Source organism: Cavia porcellus, unplaced genomic scaffold (genome assembly GCF_034190915.1).
Source record: "Cavia porcellus strain 051 isolate PalLab524CR breed Dunkin Hartley unplaced genomic scaffold, mCavPor4.1 scaffold_4, whole genome shotgun sequence".
Taxonomy (NCBI): domain Eukaryota; kingdom Metazoa; phylum Chordata; class Mammalia; order Rodentia; family Caviidae; genus Cavia; species Cavia porcellus.
Genome location: NW_026947487.1, coordinates 18,072,717 through 18,094,361, shown reverse-complemented (window position 1 = coordinate 18,094,361; position 21,645 = coordinate 18,072,717). Strand labels below are relative to the sequence as shown.

The 21,645-nt window shown below is 31.9% G+C and overlaps 1 protein-coding gene across 2 annotated transcripts in view; it reads left to right on the top strand.

Moving 5' to 3' along the window:
• Klhl1 (kelch like family member 1) overlaps positions 1 to 21,645 on the top strand; it is a 382,405-nt gene that overhangs the window by 215,064 nt on the left and 145,696 nt on the right. For both annotated transcript variants that reach the window (XM_063246827.1, XM_063246826.1), the window contains exon 5: positions 4,757 to 4,969. In XM_063246827.1, the coding sequence (XP_063102897.1) occupies positions 4,757 to 4,969 (213 nt within the window). The remainder of the gene's footprint in view (positions 1 to 4,756; positions 4,970 to 21,645) is intronic.

Genomic DNA, 21,645 nt, shown 5'->3' with positions numbered 1-21,645 from the left:
GGTTAATTTTGCTTCTGAAAATAGTAGAACCATGTATTTTATGAAACTTTGAATGCTTTGCTTACAAGAAATGTCTGAAGTTTTATAATCTTAAAACATTATGACATGGCATCAGAAGTTGACATTTTCATTCATACATAATAACCCTTACTGTAGAATGAAACCAATTCCCAGGTTCTCCCTTCATTTGCCAGTATGAGACTCCTAAGTGCGCATCTTTCTAACTAATAACATTTAAAATGGACAGTTAAATAAACTCCATATATTCTGCTATTTTAGAATTAAGCTGGAGATTATGTGATGGTTTTAGCATAAGATTAATTTTCCTATCATAATGCTTGGCAATTTAATTGCCAACTGTAATGGAGTACAATATGGAAAGACTTGGGTCTTAGTGCTTTTAGAGGAGAGGTAATTTCTTTAGTCAACAGTAATATTAAACTGTGTTAATTTGATAGTAGGTATTAATGAAATAAAGTTGAATTTGATTTTATGATTGTTTAAATAACAACAAAGTATTTTTAGTAAGTTTTATTGCTATTTATCTTTTGAAGATAGTCTTGCTATGTAGTTCAGGTTGGCCTCCAACTGTGTGTAGCCCATCCTGGCCTCAAACATAATGATGTTGCTGCCTCAAGCTCCAAGGATCGACACATATGCATAAATGCCCACATTTTATTTTATTTTTTATATCTATATTTTAATCTGCATTGTCAATCACAAGATAGCCATTAACAAGATCAACTTTTCTTCTGTTCAACCCAATGTTAATATTAACTTTTACCTAAAGTTTCTATTAAATATAAAATATTTCTAATAGAATTTTAAGGAAATTACTATTTAGACTACCAATAAAACAACGAGGATAAAAATCGAATGAAAATATAGAGGAAATAAATGTTACAAAATGTTTCAGATTATTCAGGACATATTATATAGTAATTGTAAGAATATTGTATTTAGAACAAAATAAAACCATGATTTTTTTAAAACTAGTGAAACTATTTGAACATAGTATCAAGTAACAAAAATAATCAGTAAAATTCAGTCTTTATTTAGTAAAACTGTGCTTTCAGTAGTGATAATCTACATTTGATGTCAAATTTTTCTTTATAAGTGTTCTCAACACTTACATAGAAGATGTGGATACTTAAATGAAACAGACTGTTAAACTTTACAACAGATCTATTCTGTTACCCACCCAAATGATCCATTTAATTTTACTTTGCACAAATTTTCTGTGCTCCTTGTCAATCAGTTTCACACACTGAATTACCTGCTTCTGTGTCTTTGCTTTACGTACAGAATATTTTTTCAACCTCTCATTTCCTGATTCAAAATCCACTTAAGTGTTCTTAGTCCATTTGCAAAGCTAATTTCTATAGAGTTGGCTAATGTCTTTTCTAGATGTCTTTCTTTTTATACATATCTCTTCTGATATTTTTTCTTTTGTTCTTCTCTCTTGGCCTCACAAGTTCATGGCTACATATAAAGCGTTTAGTAAAATTATACTGAAAAAACTATTGAATAAGGGGCCGGGGATTGAGCTCAGCGGCCTAAGTGGCTGCCTTGCAAGCAGGCAGTCGTGGGTTCGATTCCAGGTACCGAAAAAAAGGAAAAAGACAAAAAAAAAAAAAAAAAAAAAAAAAGAAAAGAAAAGAAAAAAACTATTGAATAAACTGTCAGTATGAAAGGTACCATATTAAAATATTTTAGATGCTTCATCATATGGTATTTACAGGTAAAATCAACTGCTTACAAACAATGTAAAGAAATTAGTGTTACTAGTCATTACTTCTTTTATGAGAAAAAAATTAAGTGAATTATTGTCAAGAAGCTATATTTAAATTATTATACGAAAATATTAGGTCACATGACATTGACAGGATACTTAATCAAATGGACTACAAAATATATAAAAACAAAAATAATGAGCAAAATAATATATGGCCAACTGTGACAGAAATAGTAAAAACTACCACCAGTTCCTAATGCATAGCTTGTCTACAATTTTGACAAACAACATTGATCTCAAAAGATTTAGTAGGACTACAAAGACAGGGCTTTTCAGTCTATAGGAATATAAGTGAAATTAGATGCAGAAATAAAAAAGGCAATAGAGAAAGAAAAGTTACTGTGACAGTATTAAATGAAATCATTATCATGGCTGTCTGAAAATGAATTAAAATATAAAGACTTATAACCTTCTTGCCAGATGGATCACAATTTGACTCTAAGTTTTCTAGGGGCCAAATTAAAAGAGAAACCAATAAATTTCATAATTTATACCATCCATTACAAAAGCAAACCAACTATTCAGGAGAACAATTATTTCTGCTACTGAAGCTTGAAAGAAATTTCCCCCAAGCGTCAAAATAAAGAGAACACTATGAAATATGACAAAATATGTTATGAACAGTGTCTTTATGATTGACAACCCTAAAAGTTTTGGAAAGGTTATTATACTCCACACTCTATACTGATGGCCTAGCTATACAATTCTGTATGTAGGCACAGACACTTTAAATAACTTCAAAGACAGATGAACAAAATAACTTTCCAAGATTCCTCAAGAATATTTTTCTCACATTTACCTCTAGATAAATCTGGTAGCAATAAATCTGAAAATACTTAAATTGTTAGCTTAGTAAATAACTGTAGAATATATATACAATTTACATAGCACCAAAAAAGCCCAGAAAAAATACAGGGACAAAATAATTACTAGGAACCAAAATAACTCAGCTACCCTGTGATATTGCTGAATATATGCATGACAGTATACACATATTGTACTCTTATTATATAATTTATGTAGATATACGACAGATGACCAGAAAGGAAGTAAAAAATAAGCATTCTGTGCTAACACAGATCATATTTACTCTCAAAATTAAATGTTATTATGCTTAAAATAAATACATAATATAAAGGTTATTTGGCATTGATTAATGCTCAGGTTTTTTTTAATTTTAAAGAGATAAATTAGAATGCAACCAAGCAAAAAGTAAACCAAAAAAAAAAAAAGAAAGAAAATCCAGCAACAAAAGCCAAACAGCATATTAAGTTTTAATGTTAAAAATCTTATTCTCACTCTATTTCAAATTTCACAGTAACAATTTGTTTAGAAAGCGGTAGTACTCTAACTTGTGACTGTAAGTTTTTTTCTCTACAAATATTCCTTCATCTGTTCAATAAATACATATTATTTCCTTGTTATTTTCCAGACACCATGCCAGGATCTACATACACAAGTTTACATAAGGCAAGCTCACCAATTATATTAAGACCCTTATATGAACCACAGTTTAGCCTGCTGTTTGATAGCAGGATGGGTCTGCCAGGCAATGTGAGGCTTTTGTGGGAAGCCAAGTCAAATGAGATGTAACTGAGAAGTCAAAAAGCCTTGTACAATACGTTGCTCTTGATTTGAATATTGAAATATAGCAGGATTTAAGAAAGCCGCTTGGGTATGACATTTTGTGCAAAGAGTTAATAATGGATGACGTGTTAAATAGCATGGCAAGTTGACAGTATAGTAAGTACATTAGTGACTGCAAGGTAAGTATAGGAAGAGATGAATTATAAACAGAGGGGGTCAGATACTGTACAATCACTGGGTTTCACATGAAGTGTGAACCACAATACAAGGAGATGAGGCATTGTTATGGCTGATACATTGTGCCAACTTGAGATGTTTAAAACTTTAACTGAAAAAAACTCAGCAGGGATCCAAAATACTTACTTTGTAATACCCCATCCTGTGCAAGAGGAGGGCGCAGAGATTTTGTGAGTGCTACACCTGCGTGAGGAGGGGGTGATCTGTGTACAATATAAGAGAGAAAAAGAGGCTTGTTCTTCCTCCTTTTGCTCTGGCTGCTCCCTCAAAGTGATGCCCCAGTGCCATGCCATTATGCCTTGCAGCCAGCCAATTATGGACTGAAACCTCCAAAAACTGTAAACTAAATAAACCTTCCCTTCCAAAATCTGGGGTGTCAAATATTTTGTCACAGCAGCAAGAGAAAAGTAACTGAGACAGGCATGAACAAAACAAAACAAAGCAAAAACTTTGAGTGATGCCGTATGCTCACTTAGGTTTTAGAAATATAATTTTGGCGTCATCATAGAGAAAGCAACTGAGATGCTAAGAGTAGATTGAGTCAGAAAAAATAGGAGGTGATATCAATTTTGAAAAATATAAAGGTGACTGCAATATAAGCCGAAGAAATTATCATTAGAATTAAGGGTTATAAGAGATAAAAGTGTAACGTTTTGCATTTGGGGATTTCTATGGCCTATGTGTTCTGATACTTTTTTTTTCCTTTTTAATAAATAATGACACATCTTACAGTATTCAGTTTTTGTATGAATTTATTGTCATTTTCTGATTCATATATGTGTAGCCAAGCTTTTAAAAATATGCATTGTTATTCTTTTATGTTCACTAAATCTTACATAGCAGGGCACTTGAAACTTGAACATTTAATCACTTAGTACATTCTGTTTGCATAACAAAGCTGAACATTATAATCCTCCATTTATTACAAGATCTGTGCTGTCTCAGATACATTTACACTTCAATTACAATTACAATACTTTCATCTTAACAGCTTCAGTTTCTGAAGGATTGAGCCTCAAGGATTATGTTATAATGAGAACAAAAGTTATTGACTACTTGTCTCATTTCTTTCTGAGATGCTTTGCTAGTCAAATAAAAGTAAAGCAGAATTTATGCCAAGATGTTTTTCACCCACAGGAAAACATAATGGAAGTTATCAGAAATCAAGAGTTCTTACTCCTTCCAGCTGAGGAGCTTCATAAACTACTGGCCAGTGATGATGTAAATGTTCCTGATGAAGAAACCATTTTCCATGCGTTAATGATGTGGGTCAAGTATGACATGCAGAGGAGATGCAATGACCTGAGTATGCTTCTTGCCTTTATACGACTGCCACTGCTTCCACCACAGGTAATTACATGTGATGCTGTTGCAATACTTACAGCTTCCTTGGAACTCTATATTAAAAGTAAAACATTTGGCCATTGAGAGAGGGAAAGGAGTACACACAAAGGGAAAATGTTTATGGCAGTACCTTCTAACCAGACTACATTAGTTTGTTATAATATTAGGTTTTAAAAGTAAATCAAACATGCATTTAGGTATGGGAAAAGGATAAATTGATATGTAAGACACTGGAATTTTCCAGATCTCCTATTATAGGTTCTCATGCTAGGTATTTTTAGAGTCTTATGTCTTGGATAGTGATCACTATTACACAATGATAGATAGCCAATAGCTAGTGATAGATGCTATGGAAGTAACTTTGGCCCATACATAACTATTAGACTATTTGTCAAGATGTAGAGAATGTGGGGTTAAATTGATATTCATAAATAAATGATAGTACACATATCAGAAGAGATCGACATATTAACTGGGACTCTATATACATATATTTCCTTAATATTTTCCTTTCCTCTTCTTCTGTCCCTGGATTTGGGGAGATGCTCCCACATACACAGTTCATAAAATCATTACATATGATCAAGGGAATATTTATGATTGATTTGTTTGTTTTTTTCAAAGCTACTTGTTATACAAGGGATTTTATTTCTTATTAGTTCAACTGCTTTATCTTGCTTAGTGAGGCAACATTTATTAATATTAAAATAGATTATTCTTGGGATTTAGTTAATATAAGACTTTTTAAGTTAATTTTATCATAATGTTTCAGATTCGGTATGTCTATGCTTTATTCCTGAACTGTCCAACGAGGGATATTAGATTCATATTTTTTCAGGAAACAGATGCCCAGGACATAAAAAAGAAGTATGTTTTTCTTTCTGTCTTTTCTTTTTCTTATTCCCTCTCCTAATAGATATTAGATAGAAAGATACATACTCAAATACATTTAAAATACAAAAATAATACATATCAGATAATTTATAATTATATACTTTTGGTATATTAAAAACACAAATGTCATTTTTAAATATTAGCAATATTTAAAAGGAGAAAAGCATATCTTTCTTGTGAAGCAATGATTATTTTCTAAGGTACTTAAACTAATGAGTACAAACACTGTATTTTTAAAAAGATTTAAAAATTGGTTTTATGCTTTTAATATAATATAAAAGTATAAATATCTAGTTTTAGGTGACTGAGACAGAATGGTATTTTAAAGACAAATGTGAGAAATTTTTAATATTATAAACCAAAATCCATCAAAGTACTGACTAAAGTAAAGTAAAAAGAACGAAGAATTCAAAGAGATATTTATGATAAGAATAAATAAATGGTAACAAAATGTATTTTTTAGAAACATTCAGATTAATTAACCTGGAAATACTTTTCTATTTAAACAGTTCTGTGATTGTATTTGATAAATACATAAAAATTCTTGAAAAAACAAAGTATTAAACACCTTGATAGAGAATTCATCAACAGGGAAAATATAGTAAAATACTGATTATTGTCAAATAATAAATCTAGCCTAAAATAAAAAAAAAATCTTTTATATTCATGAGACAATTGACCAGGTTAGCTGGAATATATTTGTTTGATCTTTTTTCTTATAATCTGCATTCAAAATGCAAGGAGAATGCAAACTTAAGAATATTGATTTTAGATGAGAATAGTAGCAGAGAAAATGAGTTTCAGAAGAAAAAAAGCATCAAAAGACTCAGAAACAACAATGCCTAGTTTATGCTTTATTAAAATGCAATAGTTTCTACTTCAATAAATTCAATTATTTGATTTTTCCATAAAAGGAATGGAAGAAAGGGACAAATGAAAGACATAGTGTAGATATTTTCTAAGAAGAAATTCTATTATTTTTAAATAAGTTGGTACATTTCAGTATTATTAATACCCTAAGATTTAAAATGTCAAGAGAATTAGAAAAAAATATGGAAATTTAGGTCTTTTAGGGAAAATATATATAGCTTCATAAAATATATTTTTGTAATACGTATATTAATATTCATTTAATTTTTGTGCTTTTGTGCTAAAGAAATAGCTTAATGGTACAAAACTTGCCTAGCATCTCCAAGACCCTGTCCTCAATCTACAGCACTGTCAAAAAAATGCAAAGTACAAATAATCATCAAATATTTGTTTGGTTCTTTTCTGATGAACACGTTCGAAAATGTATGCATATGGCTCTAAAAATCAAGGGAATACAATTTGACATATAATCAAGTGAAAATATGTTTACCGAAATTCCAACAATCACATAGATGACTTCGAAGGATGAAGATATACCCACAGCCTTTACATTCCACCTTAGATCTGGTGTTGTCAAAACAAAGATAAATTCTTCTCACAACTTCTTAGCAATGAAAGCTACTGACTCTGAAGGAAATGTAGCAGTGTGTGTGTGTGTGTGTGTGTGTGTGTGTGTGTGTGTGTGTTTTGTGCATGCTTAATTGATTTTATTTTCTGTAGCTAAAATAATGAAATAACACTTACCTTCTTTCAAATTCTTGAGAAAGTCAGAGCTATTCTTTTCTATATTCCATTTATACCAGCTGATCTGGATACTAAAAGCATTGACTTGCCCGGGTGAAAGAATTATAGTGGTAGGAATGGTTGTGCAAGGCTGGGGGTTTAGCTCAGTGAATTAAGTGCCTGCTTGGCAAGTATGAGGTCATGAGTTCAGTCCCCGGCACACACACAAAAAGTAATGGTTGTACAAGGCCAAGGACTTAAGGAAGATATACAGTATAGCCTAGTGATAATTAAAACAATTATTTCACTATTTTAGTACTGTTATGCACTGATTATCCTGAACAGGGATTGATACCGTATTTCTATATGCTAAAGTAAACTGCTTAGTGAATTTATCTATTAGACCTCCTCTGTCCAGATGCTGTTCATCCAACATGGTTAGCTCTTTCTTGTTAATCATATTTGAGTTTAAATGCTTCCTGTCATAGAACTTTCATCTGTGGTTTTTTTCCTTAGTTTATTTCTTTTTATTTCATTCATATTTTTGAAAACAGACATAGAGATATTATTTAAATTTGTTGAAGAAACAAAAAGTTTATTCTAGATCTTAAGGAATTTTAGTTAAATTTATATTAACTATCCATAAATATATCATTTTTGGATGTTGTAGGACAAACATCTCCAGTAGTTGTTACAATGGAGATAACATGAATACTGGGGATGTTGAAATAAACAGAACTGGATCACGTTTATTTAGACTTTTCTAAACAAATTGTACGGAATGGAAAATGAAAAGATAAATTTGAATAGGATATATTATCTCATTTTGCATTCTAGTAGATAAATATTGTCTAATATTGAAGTCAGTGATATATTTAAAAACAGATCATGAGAGTTTACTATTTTATTACTAGTATAACAAATTTGAAAAAAAATCACTACAGAATACAATTAAACTTAATAATCTAAATGATTCGTAAGCATTTTGCACAAATTAAAAGATACTATATAGAAAGCATTTAAGAGGCCACACAGAACAAGAACAATTATTTTTCTCAAACATTAAAGAGGATTTAAATTTTGCTCATGAGTATTTTTACAGAATGATGAAATTAAAGTAGAATGTAACAATTTGTAAAATAACAGGAAAAAGTGTGAAAATTTGTAATAAAAAGGCTATGTAACTAGGCAGATCTTTCTGATCTAGTTATGATTTTGGAAATTTGAATTATTTCCTGAAGCTAATACAACATCACTTAACATAGTGGTGGATACATGTAATTTCATTTCTCTGGAGGCTGATGCAAGACCATCACTGTGAGTTTAAAGACAGCCCTGAGTCAAGCCAGTCAGAACTATAGAGAGATCCTGTCGCCAAGAAAACACAAAACAAAATGTAAAATTAATACTTTCACTAAAAATGCTGAGTGGACAATTAATATATAATTTAGGTAAATAAGGAAGATTGACTTAAGGAAAAATTCTTGGACATCATGAAATTAGCAATAAAAATTACACTAAACCCAGCTATGCGAAGGCAACTTAGAGATAAAGGAGGAAATACAGTGACAGAGGTCTTTAGAATCAGAAACGGAGTCTCTCTTTGTGTTGGCACTGCTTGCAGAGCCAGTTCTAGTGTGTGTGTGCCATTTTCAGAAACATCCAGCTATCTCTGAGGGGAAAAATGAGTGTAGCTCCTCCCAGTAATCCCCACACTGGGTGCCACCATCCAGTGACCACAGCGCCTACATCTTCTCCCACTAGAGGTTGGGGCAAAATGAGTAAGTGTTCACCAGGGAGGGCCGTCCTGGAAAAGCACACGGCAGAAAGAACAAGCTAGAGAACTATTCTGAGGGAAGTGGCTGGGGCAGGAATCACCAGCCCCAAGCACAGCGAAGTGACAAGAGAGAGTGACACCAAATGTGTCTTGCTTATATCTGGTTTACTTCATAATCTCATTTCAGTTACTGACACTTCAGAAAATTTTGTTACATAAAAATAGGAGCCTGAAAGTAGAAGCAGACTTGTCAGACTTTAATTCAGAGTGCATGAAAATTTGAAGTTTTCTCAAATACAATTTTAAGTCCACTGTCATTTGCAATCTCAAGCAGTTAATTTCTCTCGAGCAGTACAAAATTGATTGCTGTGGCTTATTCATAAATGGGTCTTGTATTCATTCTTTCTAGGATTAGGGATCTTTTATGGGTGAAGTGTAATACTCTAAGCTTTTGAAAGCTGACATAAATCATGCACCAACTGGAAGATGGAAAATCTTGACTCAGTCTCTCTTAAAATTATTGCTGGTGAAACATGTAAAAATTACAGTGTTCACTTGTCACTCCTGCAATTCCAATTTGGATTTTAATGCGGCTTCTTCATCTGCCGACTTGAACATAGATGTCAATCTCACTTCCAGTAACAGATTGAGTTGATAGAGCTGCTTGAATATATCCTAATGGTAGAAAATTTCTGTGACCCATTATGCGTCCGTGAAACATGCTACTGGTGGTAACTCTTCTTCCAAAAGCAATGTTTGGACCAGTTTTCATAACTCAAAAACTATGACCAATTGCTGTGGTTTGTGTTTGAATGGCCCCCTAAAACCTTATGCGTTTGTGATTGGTTCCTTGTCTACTGCTGCGATTGGCAATATGTATGTTGCACCTGAATACAATATAATGGAGGGAAGGAGGTAGGTTTTTCACTTTCTTTTTGCCCTTACACTCTTGTTGCTTGTGGCTGCCATTAATGGCTGCCTGTCAGCCATACTGCCTTGCCTTGGATCCTGCTGAGTATGGACTGAAACCTCCAAAAACTGTAACATAAATAAAGCTTTCCTTCCTTCAATTTGGGCATCAGATATATTGTCTCATTAATTACAGAAAAGTAACCAAGACACCAATTATCTACTTCTAGAAAACCATGGTAGTTATCCATATAAAGGAATATTGTGTCTTCTGAATCCACATCACAGAGCTGTGTGAATACATTTGGTTTAAAGATGTGTGCTATAACGTGATCGATAATTGCAATCACCTCCTGCAAAACTTTACAGTAGCATTTTTTAGTAGCCAGTATGTCTCTAGGGATCACACTGCATAGGGTTAATTCAGCCACCTCTTTGACTCAAGGTAAAACCAGAAAGCTCTCCATTGATGACAATCTCTGCATCTGTGCATATACATGTACAAAATTACTAATGCCATATTCATTCAAGGATGTGAGTTATTCTGCATCTAGGGTGTATGATAACATCTATGGTATAACATAATCTCACAGAACACATCATATAGATCTTCCTTAGAATATATCACAAGAAAGCAAGAATTGTGACCTTGCTTTCAACATCAGTACATTGGTCACCCTATATTGCATATCATGGTGACTTATTAATCCTTTTTAAAGCCTTTAATAAAATCCTCTATTCTTTTATCAATTTTTCCAGTTATGGTGTTATCCAAAAGAAGAATGTGTACTGGTATTTGAAATTTAGCTTATCCTAAAAACTTATACAACAACAACAACAACAAAACATCATTAGCAGCAGGAAGGGTAAACTCTTGACCAATAGTAAGGGATTTACTAGCTTTATCAAAGAGCTTACCACTAAGAAAGATATGATAAGTGTAGCACATTTGATGAAGTTTTGGCCTTCTTAAATTACTTCTGTTCTTTTTGTTCACCATTTTTTTTCTTTTGAAAAATTCCAAAGGCTTATCTATAATGCAGCTTGCCTCTTCTCCACACTCCATAGCAGCTTTGAATATTTCATGGCATTGTTTTATAACAGGTAACCTCACTTTAAACAAAGTAGACTTGGAGCACGTAAAACCTGTTGCAGTGAACCCATAAGGAGGACTTGGCATTTTCTTTTAAATGCAACTTTCTTTTAGTTGGCAGTTTTTGTTTTCTTTATCATCCCTGGAGTAATTCTACTTTCAAAGAAACTCTCTCATGACTTAATTTTTTTCTTCCTTTTGGTTAGCATTAGCTTATGAGCTTACCAAAATTGTCTGAGACATGTGTGTAGTACAGGGGCAAAGCATGGCTATAAATCATAAGTGAAATATTATGCAGGCCTCCAGGGGCAGAATAAGATGAGTATATGATTCTGACTTAAAGCCTGCCACTGGTAGCAAATGTACAATTGAATTATATCAATTCACTTGCCTATCTAAAGCCTGTTACCAGACGCAACTTAGTAGTCTTTTGCAATGCACTGGTAGGGTTTCGATATGAGTCTGCAAGTAATAAACTTATTATTATGGTCTCCCTACATTCAAAACTCTCTACTATCATTAATCTGTATTTACAACTCCTCCCCAGAGCTGGGATCAACACCTGAACCGTACCTCAGATCATCAGGCATTAGATTCTCATAAGAAACTTGCAACATAGACTTCTGCCTGTGTAGCTTACAGTAGAGTCCCTGCACCTCTGAGAAGCTAATACTCCATGAGGAGCTCATGCTGTACTGCAGAGGGATGGTCGGTGACTGCCAGAGAGCTTTTCACCCTTGCCTGCCACTCAGATCCTGATCTGTGGCTTTGTTCCTAACAAGCCACCAACAGATATCATTCTGCTTTAAACAACCTAGCTGCACATAGGTTTCTTATTTTTATGTTGTGACAAAGAGCTAATTATGATTGTATGTGAGCTGTAGTTACCTGGTTATAAATAGAGTAAAAATAAAGGAAAGAACTTATAAAAATGTAATATTTACATTATTCATTTTAAAATTATAATATTTGCATTATTGATTTGGAAATTATTATTTTTTACAGAATAGAATTCATGACCAATAAGCCAGTAAAATATACATTGTTTTCTGAAAGTAATTAAAATAATAAAAATTAAATTTAAAATAGTTTGTCATGTAAAAGACATTGGACATCCGTTTATGATGATCTTTTGATATTTTATTTTCACCTCAGTATCAATAAACTAATATTCCTGAAGATACACATTCCTGTATCTTACAAAATTTGATATTTTGTAATATTCAAAATATTCATAATTCTATGATTTATCTTTTTGTATTTGGGAAAGTTATATTGAACATATATTTTGAGCCAAAATATTCTGCATTTCCACATGCTGTTCTCTAATACTAATACTAAAATTATAAATTGCTGAAACATCAGCAAGTATATGTTATATATTGTACTAGTAAGCTTTATTAGCTCTACTTTTGATGTCAATAATTACTTGTAGATTACCATTCTTCAAAATTTAGCCCATATTCAAGTAATATTTGAAAGTATTTTTTAAAAAATGTTTCATATTCATTAATCCACAGATATATCTTGACATATATCCCTTTTGAACTGTGCAGAACAAATTGTTACAGTATTTTCTCAAATATATTAATAAAGAAGCTCATTTAATCTAACCTCTTAGAATCCTTTACTTTTCTGAAGAACATTTTTTGTTGTTTTCTTTGCTTATTTTTTCTCTTGTTTGCAGTACTAGTTGAACCAAGGTATCGTGCAAGCTAGGAAGACACTCTGTCACTGACTAGTACACTCATGTCCCATTTGTTTGTTTAGTTATTTGAATTTTGAGACCAGGTATCACTAAATTGCATAAGCTGAAGCTTGAGATCCTCCTTCTTCAGCTTTCTGAGTATGTGACATTACAGAGGGATTCCCAGCTCTGAGACTTTTAATATCTATTAAAAACTTAGAGAAAAGATGATCCACAGAAATATTATGGAATTGCTGTCCCAGTTAAGTTGTGGAATTTTTAATGATAAAAGTCTATAAACAATGTATTTTCTCTCCAAGTAAATTTTCTAAAATTTAACTAATTGGATCAAATGAGTATTACCACTTACATAGATATTCGTGTTTCAGTAATAACCTATTTATCTTCCTAATGTTATACATTTTAACACATTAGAACAAAAATATTAGCAAGAGCTCATATTAGCATGAGTTGAAGTCTAATGGTTAGGATGAAATTCTACTTTTTGTATTATATAAGGGATAAGTGTAGTAAGTGACTACTCTCTAAAGCCAGACTTGAGGATCCTTATGATCAAATATTCATCACTCCCTAAATTCTGAGCTCTTATTTGCAGTATGATATTCTAAGCTTCCCTCTGAAAAGAGTACAGCACTTATTCTGAATTGTAGCAAATTGGGAGGTTGTTTAATGGTTTGGAAAACCCTCATAGTTGACTGAATTGAGAATAACACATTCATTCGTATTTATGACTGTATTTCCAGGTCTTTAGAGGTCAGCTTATTGAATTCACAAAATATATTATTTTTTCAGCTCAGCAAACTCAAATTTGCAAGCAACCTTTTAGTACACGGACTTATAGAATTGATGAAAACCAAAATCTATAAGTGTAAAATTGCATAAATAATTTAAGAAACTTTACTTTGAGTGAAAATACATTGCTTATAGATTTTTATCATTAATATCTGGCATATGCTGGGGGCTAAATAAATGATGATATCTGTGGGTAAAAAGGATTGTTTAAAGTTGTTTAGTATTGCCTTTTCTATTTAAATTCTGAACTGTTTTCCCAAACTTCATTAGTCTTTGTTTTCTGGATATAGAAATTTTTCTTCAATGACTTTATTTGAAAAATGAAAATTAAGTTTTTATTCAGAGTTAGATAAAATATTAACAAAAACGTAAAACACAAGTGAAATAAAAATTAATGAATACTTGAGAAATGTTGAAATCAATAATATTTTTTATTTTAAATATTGTATATTTTTGTTTTGTTATATGTTCATTTAAATGTATGCATACATCAGTTTCAACTATTTTCAATAGAAGTGAAGCAATTTTACCATCATTGTCATCAGGACTGTTTGCATACAATAAAAAGGCAGTGGTATTCTTTTCCTTAATAAAGTCCAGAATAATAGTAAGATGCCCAAAAAATGCAGTTATTTCTGCATAAATTTTCTTCCTGAAAAACCTTGATTTAAGGTCATACTAGATTGAGTTAATAACTCAACTCTCAGAGCGAGAGAGATCTAAATCTAAATATGTCATTGTTCATTACAAACAATATTCATTTAAATAATAGCATATAATATTAAATTTGAATTTTCAGTGCATCAGTAACAAATGAGTTATTTTGTCATGTGCAAAGTATGAAAATATTAAAATAAAGTTCTTGTTTAAGATATAAAAGAACATAAGGGATGCTTAAAATATTACCCTGAAAATGATAGTAATGATAATTAAACTGAGATCAGTGGAAAATGTTCAAATAAATTTTTTTTAGTGGAACTATTATTGAAAGACATTTTCTATGTTGCAAGAACAACTTAATATGTGTTTCATCAATTATTCAATAGACCCTGAAAGTGAGTACTTGTTATGTCAAAATGACAATTGAAGTAAACAAAAGAGAATTTATTTATTTCATGCTTTAACCATGCTAAAAACTAAGGGTATTTAAAAAATGACAAGTGTTAAAATTTTATATAGAAAAGATAGTCTCACAAATTGAGATCAATTTATTTTTATCAAGGATAAAAAATGTGATATTTTACATTTATTAGGATTTTTTCATATAATTCACTTTTAAGACAATTCATTCAACAACAGAATCACCTGTGAGATAAATCAGAACTGAAATGAATTTTCTGTCTTTAAGTTTACTTTTGTTTGTTTACTCTCTTAGTGTACTGTTACACTGATTCATGGTTCCAACATTTATAATCATAATTTGTTGTTTTATTTCTATGAGTCAAGGATTTAGAATATTTGCTAATACTTGCTATCTCTTATTAAAACACAATTTCTACTTTTTCTTTTATTGTCTCTGAGGATTGACTAGGATTTATGGAAAAAACCTCAAATATGACAAATAATTATAACACACACAATTGACGACACAAGCATGTAAGCTAAGTAAAGTAATACTAAGTAGTATTACTGCAGTAGTAATACTGTCGATTTGTTGATAGGCCTTTAAAAAATTTCACTAGAGTGGTACAAATGCACTTTAATAACTAAATTGCAAAACTGGATTATAATCTTCAAGAATTGCTGACATCATATTATACATATAAAGCATGAGTGAAATATTGGCTTGGTTTGGGTAAACCACACTGTTAGGGTTTAGATCCAAAATGGCCTCCCCAAAGCATTGATCAGCTCAGTAGCTGAGCATACTATTTGCATAGGAATTCAGGTCTGGCTAGAAGAGGCAGGTCCCTAGGGGTGTGACTTGGAAAAGCGTGTTCTTGTGTCCAGCTCTGCTGTTTTCTCTCTGCTTCCTGATTGTCATGGATTGAATAAATTTTCTTTCATGCATGCCCCTCTCGTGTTATATTGCTGTTTTGGAATCAGTCAATCACGGATAAAACTGTGAGCCAAATTGAATCTCTGTGTCTCTAAATAAGGGATCTCAGGTATTGTGGGTATTTTGCTTAGCAAGGAGAAAGTGACTAAGACACAATTTTGTCCGAGCTATCACAACAAAATACTATTAACCAGGTTGTTTAAAGAATAGAAATTAGTTCTGAAGGTTGAAAAATATAGGAGCAAGGTAGTGGTTAATTTAGTTGCTGATCATAGTTACTCCTGGCTTGCAAACATTCACAGTCTCACGATGTCCTCATGTGACATTTCCTCTGCATAAATAGTGAATAAGTCTCTGTCTCTGTCTCTGCCTCTCTCTCTTTAATTATGCAGCGTATGCAGTTTACAAGTATCTTGGGGTGGGTGTATGAATGCAGTAAAGTTGGTTCTCCTTTTAATCCCCTTCTGCTTCCCACCTCCCTTCTCCTTTATTCTAATAATCTTGTCTCATGTTTGATATATTTACATTCACTGAGATTAGTAGGTTCCTATATATGCATATATTTCTTCTACTTATTATCTCTTCCCCTCTCCCTCTTCTCCTGCCCGCATTCACCTGGATCCCTTCTTATTTGCAAGAAATCCAACCACTTGTCTCCTATTCATACGTTGTTTTGCTCGTTTTATCTTTCTTCGCTCAAATGGAGGATACCACAGTTAAGTTTCTGTGTCTGATTTATTTCACCTAACATAATATTCTGCAGAAGGATTCTTTTTCCTAAAGTGTGTTGAATTTTTCCTTTATAACTTAAGTAATATTCCATTGTCTGTAGATAACATTTTCTTCATTTTACTGTTGTTGATAGATATATAGGTTCCTTTCATTATTTAGCTATTATGAATTGTGCTACTGAAATATTTCTCTCCATGTGTTACTGTAGTAGGATGTCTTGAGCTCTTTCTAGAAAGATATCAGAAGCGAGAGACCTGTGTCATATGGCATTTTGAATTTTAGTTCTTTGAGGAATCTCCATAGTGATTGCAGTAATGGTAGGAATCTCTGTACTAATTGCCAACAATATAGAGCTATTTCTTTCTCTCACACAACCATGTCAACATTTCTTACTTTTTGATTTCTTAATGATTGTCATTCCCTCTGATGTAAGAATGCATCTTAAGATTGTTTTAAATTGCAATTTTTAATGACCAAGGATGTTGAACATTTTCTTATATATTTGTTGGCATTTGTAGTTCTTCTGCTATTGTGTCTGTTCATCTCGCATCCTCATTTCTTAATTTGGCCCTTTATTATAAGTTGTCTAAGTTTTTGAGCTATTTATATACCCTAGATATTAGTAATCCATCTGAGCAAAACTGAAAAATCCTTTCCCATTCTGTAGGTTGTCATTTCACTCTACTAATTGATTCCTTTCCTGTGCAGAATTTTATAATTTGATATAATCCCATTTGTTGATTATTGATGTTATTTCTTGTACAGTGGTTATTCATTTTAGGAAATTTTTTCCTGATCCTATGACTTCAAATATTTTACCTATTTTATCTTTTAGGAGATTCTATTTTATTGTCTTAATGTTTTAGATCTTCAATCCATTTTGATTTTAGATTAGTACATGGTAATAGATATGAGTTCTGTTTCAATCTGCTGCAGTCTTTCTTTTGTTGTAGAAATATGAATCTTATTGTGTTAAAGCACCATTCTTATTACTTTCATTTAACTTTGTGTCTTCAAATTGGAGTTGGGGGCAGACTTGTTCAGTCCATAGCATTGAATATAAATGATTTATTTTGTATTAAGCCTGTATTTGTCTCATAACCTTAGAAATTTGTGACAATCCCGTTGTGATAGACAACATGTAACATCTGTAAGTTTCAATAACATGTATCCTTGCAACTATTTCTTATTTATTTAATAGATAAAGTGTATATTTCACTTCTTAGCATTTTCTTGTTCATTATGGAGCCAGAGAGCTCCGTGTGCAATATTATCTTTTTATGTTTCCTTCTTCTCTAATATTTTCTTTGCCTGTTTATGAAAAAGTGTAATCATGTATATTTTTTCGGAGTGAATATCTCATTTTTTCTTTTAGCACACGTTCTCTTCTTCTCAAAAGTTATAAATAATTTCTTTATGGAGTTTCTTTAAGGTCTCTCTTATCTACTAGGGGATATTCATGTCTTAAAAAATTGTGGACCCTTCTTCTGAACCACATAAACTTTATAGAATAAATTAATACTTATTATTCATCATCTTTGATTATTTGGTTTTATATTTATTTTTTAGAATCAGATAAGGACTAAGTTAATAAATCTGAAATCATAAATATGCTTATAAAATGCTCCATATACATATATAAATGAACGTGATATGTGTGATATAAAAATGTGAAAATTGCATAATATCAAAATATATAATTCATCTACATTTATTACTAAAAAACAGGAAATTAGTGAATCTACTTTTAAAATTAATGAGTTTATATCACACATAATTTGTTTTGGTATCGGAGATCGAATTCGACCTTGTGCTTGTGAGGCAGGCACTGATGCCACTGAGTTAAATCCCCGGCCCCCAACACATAATCTGAAATATTAACAAAATATATGTACATGTAAAGATCATTCATCTATTAAATGCTAAGGAGCAAAAAAAAAAACGTAAGTCAAGAGAATAAAGAGAGATGAGCTAAAGAAAATAAAAGTAACAGTGTTCTTCAGAAGATACTTTGGACAGACATTAAAAGTTTAAATATAATAATTCTATGCATAGTCTATGTAATTATTCCATTTATTAATTGTCAAAAAATTGAGTAGCACACCTTATACTAACTGGTGTCCCATAAGCCATTTTTAACATTGTCTGTACCGTTATTATGAAACATTTTTTCCTTGACAAATAGAATCTACATATGTGCACATTATGTACTGAATTGTCCTTACAAAGATTGCATAAAAGATATAAATAAATGGCTAGAATTTATATATTACTGTTATGTATTTTATGTAAATGCCCCCTCAAAAATGCAAAATCAAGAAAAACCGTCACACACTCATAGGTTGGAATTGTGGAAGTGTCTGGATCATGGGTGTGTGATACTGGATTAGTCCACGGATTGCTTTAGCATAGTTCCATGTGTGGACAATAGAACCGTTGAAGAGTGAAGACCCCACTGGGTGTGAGCAGCACTGATCAGTAGGATTACAGACCGAATGGAATAAAAAGCCAAGAAAAAGGGAGATTCACTGCTTCCTGCCTTGGCCCACCTTGCAGCCAGAGCTATGAACTGAAACATTTACACACTGTGAACTAAAAATAAATCGTTTTCTTTTCTTGTTTTGTCTTTTTGAAACACGGTCTTGTTATGCAGTTCAGACTGGCCTTGAACTCACTTTGCAGCCCAGGCTGGCTCAAACTCTCAGTGATGCTCCTGCTTTAGCCTTCCATGTGCTAGTATTTACATGCACGCACCACCATACCCAGTTTAGAACAAACATTTCATTCCACATATCATTTGTGGGCTTGGGTTAATCTTTCCCAGTACAACAGAAATAACTAGGGCACAACTGAATTATGAATGATAGAAGAGGTACCTTATGCTTGCCTGAATTTCATTAATTGATTTTTAGTTAAAAACTGTATAAGTAAATTTATTTTAAAGTATATAATTCTAAAGAAAATTACTTATTATACTCATAGAAATTCTGGCATTATTTATTTGTTTTATGCATCATTATCTATCTTCCTTAAGTAGAATTAAAACTTTAATAACTTTAATGATATACATTTCAAATATATGCAAAATATTTCTACATGCTTAATATCATTTCAATGTTATGCTTTCTTTTTTTTTTTTTTTTTTTTTGAGACAGGGTCTTATATGTAGTGGAGGCTGGCCTTGAACTTGCTTATATATTCCAGGCAGGCCTCAAACTCATGGTGATCCTCCTGTCATAGCTTCCTGAATGCTGGGATTACAAACATGCACCACCATTTTCTATAATTAAAAAAAAATATTACTTTTTACAGCAGGATTGAAGTCGAGAAGCTTATTCACATTCATTAAGCTTAAAATTATTATAGACAGATATATTCAAAACTTTGCGCTTCTGAATCTAAAAATATTTTAAATATATTCAGTTTTAATTATCTGCTAATCTTTATGACATATTTTCCATAGATATGCAGGTTCATTTGCTCTTTTTTGAAAGAAACAAAGCTACTATATGTCACTAACATTCTCTTTTCCTGACAGTTTTGCATCTCATTTCTTGCTTCTGCTTGTTCGTGCTAAAAACAGGGAATGTAGTGTTATTTGAATGTTCCGGTCATTTTAACAGACACTGTAACTCTTTGGACTGTATATGCTTAGTGGTACCTAGTATAGTAAAGGAGTGATGTAGTTTCTGGCTTAAGCTGGCTGGAAAGACCACTAAGAAAAAATAATTTTGAGCAGACACATGAAGGGAAAACATAAGATTGATGTCAAGCAAAAGAGCAAAGGGAGTAGAAAATGCAAAACTCTAAAGTGGGAATGCATTTGATATATAGGAAAACTAACAAAGAAATCAATTTACCTAGAGTTCTTGGACATGTTCTCGGGGGTATAGAAGGTGTGCTAAAAATAATCAGGAAATAGAGGGTTTGTAATCTTTCACAGGAACTTTAGCTTTTATTCTGAGTATACGAAAAACCACTGAAGGAGTCTGGACAGAACATGTATATATATGTTATGATTTTCTGCTTTGTTTTGTGTTTGTATTTTAGTTTGTAATGCAGAATTTTTCAAATATATCAAATGTGGAAAGAAATTATATCCTTCTTCCTGGGATGTGAAATGAATTATACAATAGTGTAATTGCCAATATCCTGGAAGTAAATAAAATTTAATAATGAGAGTTCAAATGAAGAGATTATACTGATAGTACTATGTGCAGTGATTTGGCCAAGGTTAAAGAAACCAACAAATAGCCCTGAGACTGCAAACTTCTAAATCACAGGAGCAATGGAAGAAAACTTATTTCCATAGTTCAGAAAGATTTACTTGATCTAGTTAAAGTGACATAAATACACCACATTGTTCAGGGGAGAGAGAATTTTTTTACTAATTTTCTTCTCTTTGAACTGCTTGCAGTAATATTGGCTTGATCCTGGTGAAAGCAAATCAGCAAGTAACCTAAGTAATGCAATTTCAGAAAATTCAGTCTCCAAAAGCAATAAGAGAAGAGAGGGAACAAATATTGGAATAGTAAATGAAAAATAAGCCTCATTAAGAGGCAGAATTGGAAGCATATGTACCTGGTAGGAGAGTATTGCAGTAGTTTAGCTCATAAAATGTTAGTTTGTAGCACTGAATACGTTCTATATTTTGAAGGTGAAATTACAAGTGCCATCCATTATTTCTGATATGTTAAACGAAATAAAATATAATTCTATAAAGAAATTATTTATTTTATTCAATGAAAAAGATGGATAATTGGATAGATAGATGGACGGAGAGTTTGGTGACTAAGTGAGATGGCTACAGACAGAGATAAAGGTACACATGCATATGTACATATGAAGACACATTGTTTAAGAAAATAATCTCAGTAAACAAGATACATTCTTGAGTACTTCAAATTATACTGTAGGACCTCTGATTATTTTGGGCATATGCTGCTGGAAAAAGCTGTTGCTTAGTTTCATTTCCTGAAAACATGTATTTAGTATTATTTATTTATTAATTTTAAGCAACTTTGCTTTGCTGAAAACATTTCTTACACAGTATCTAGTTATGGGTATTACTTGTTTCTTATAGCAACTTGCTCAAACCTCTATTAATAGTCACCTCTACTAATAATATGACAGTTTTAATTATTTTCTTGAAGCTGCATGTCTTCTTTCTGAGTTATGATGATTT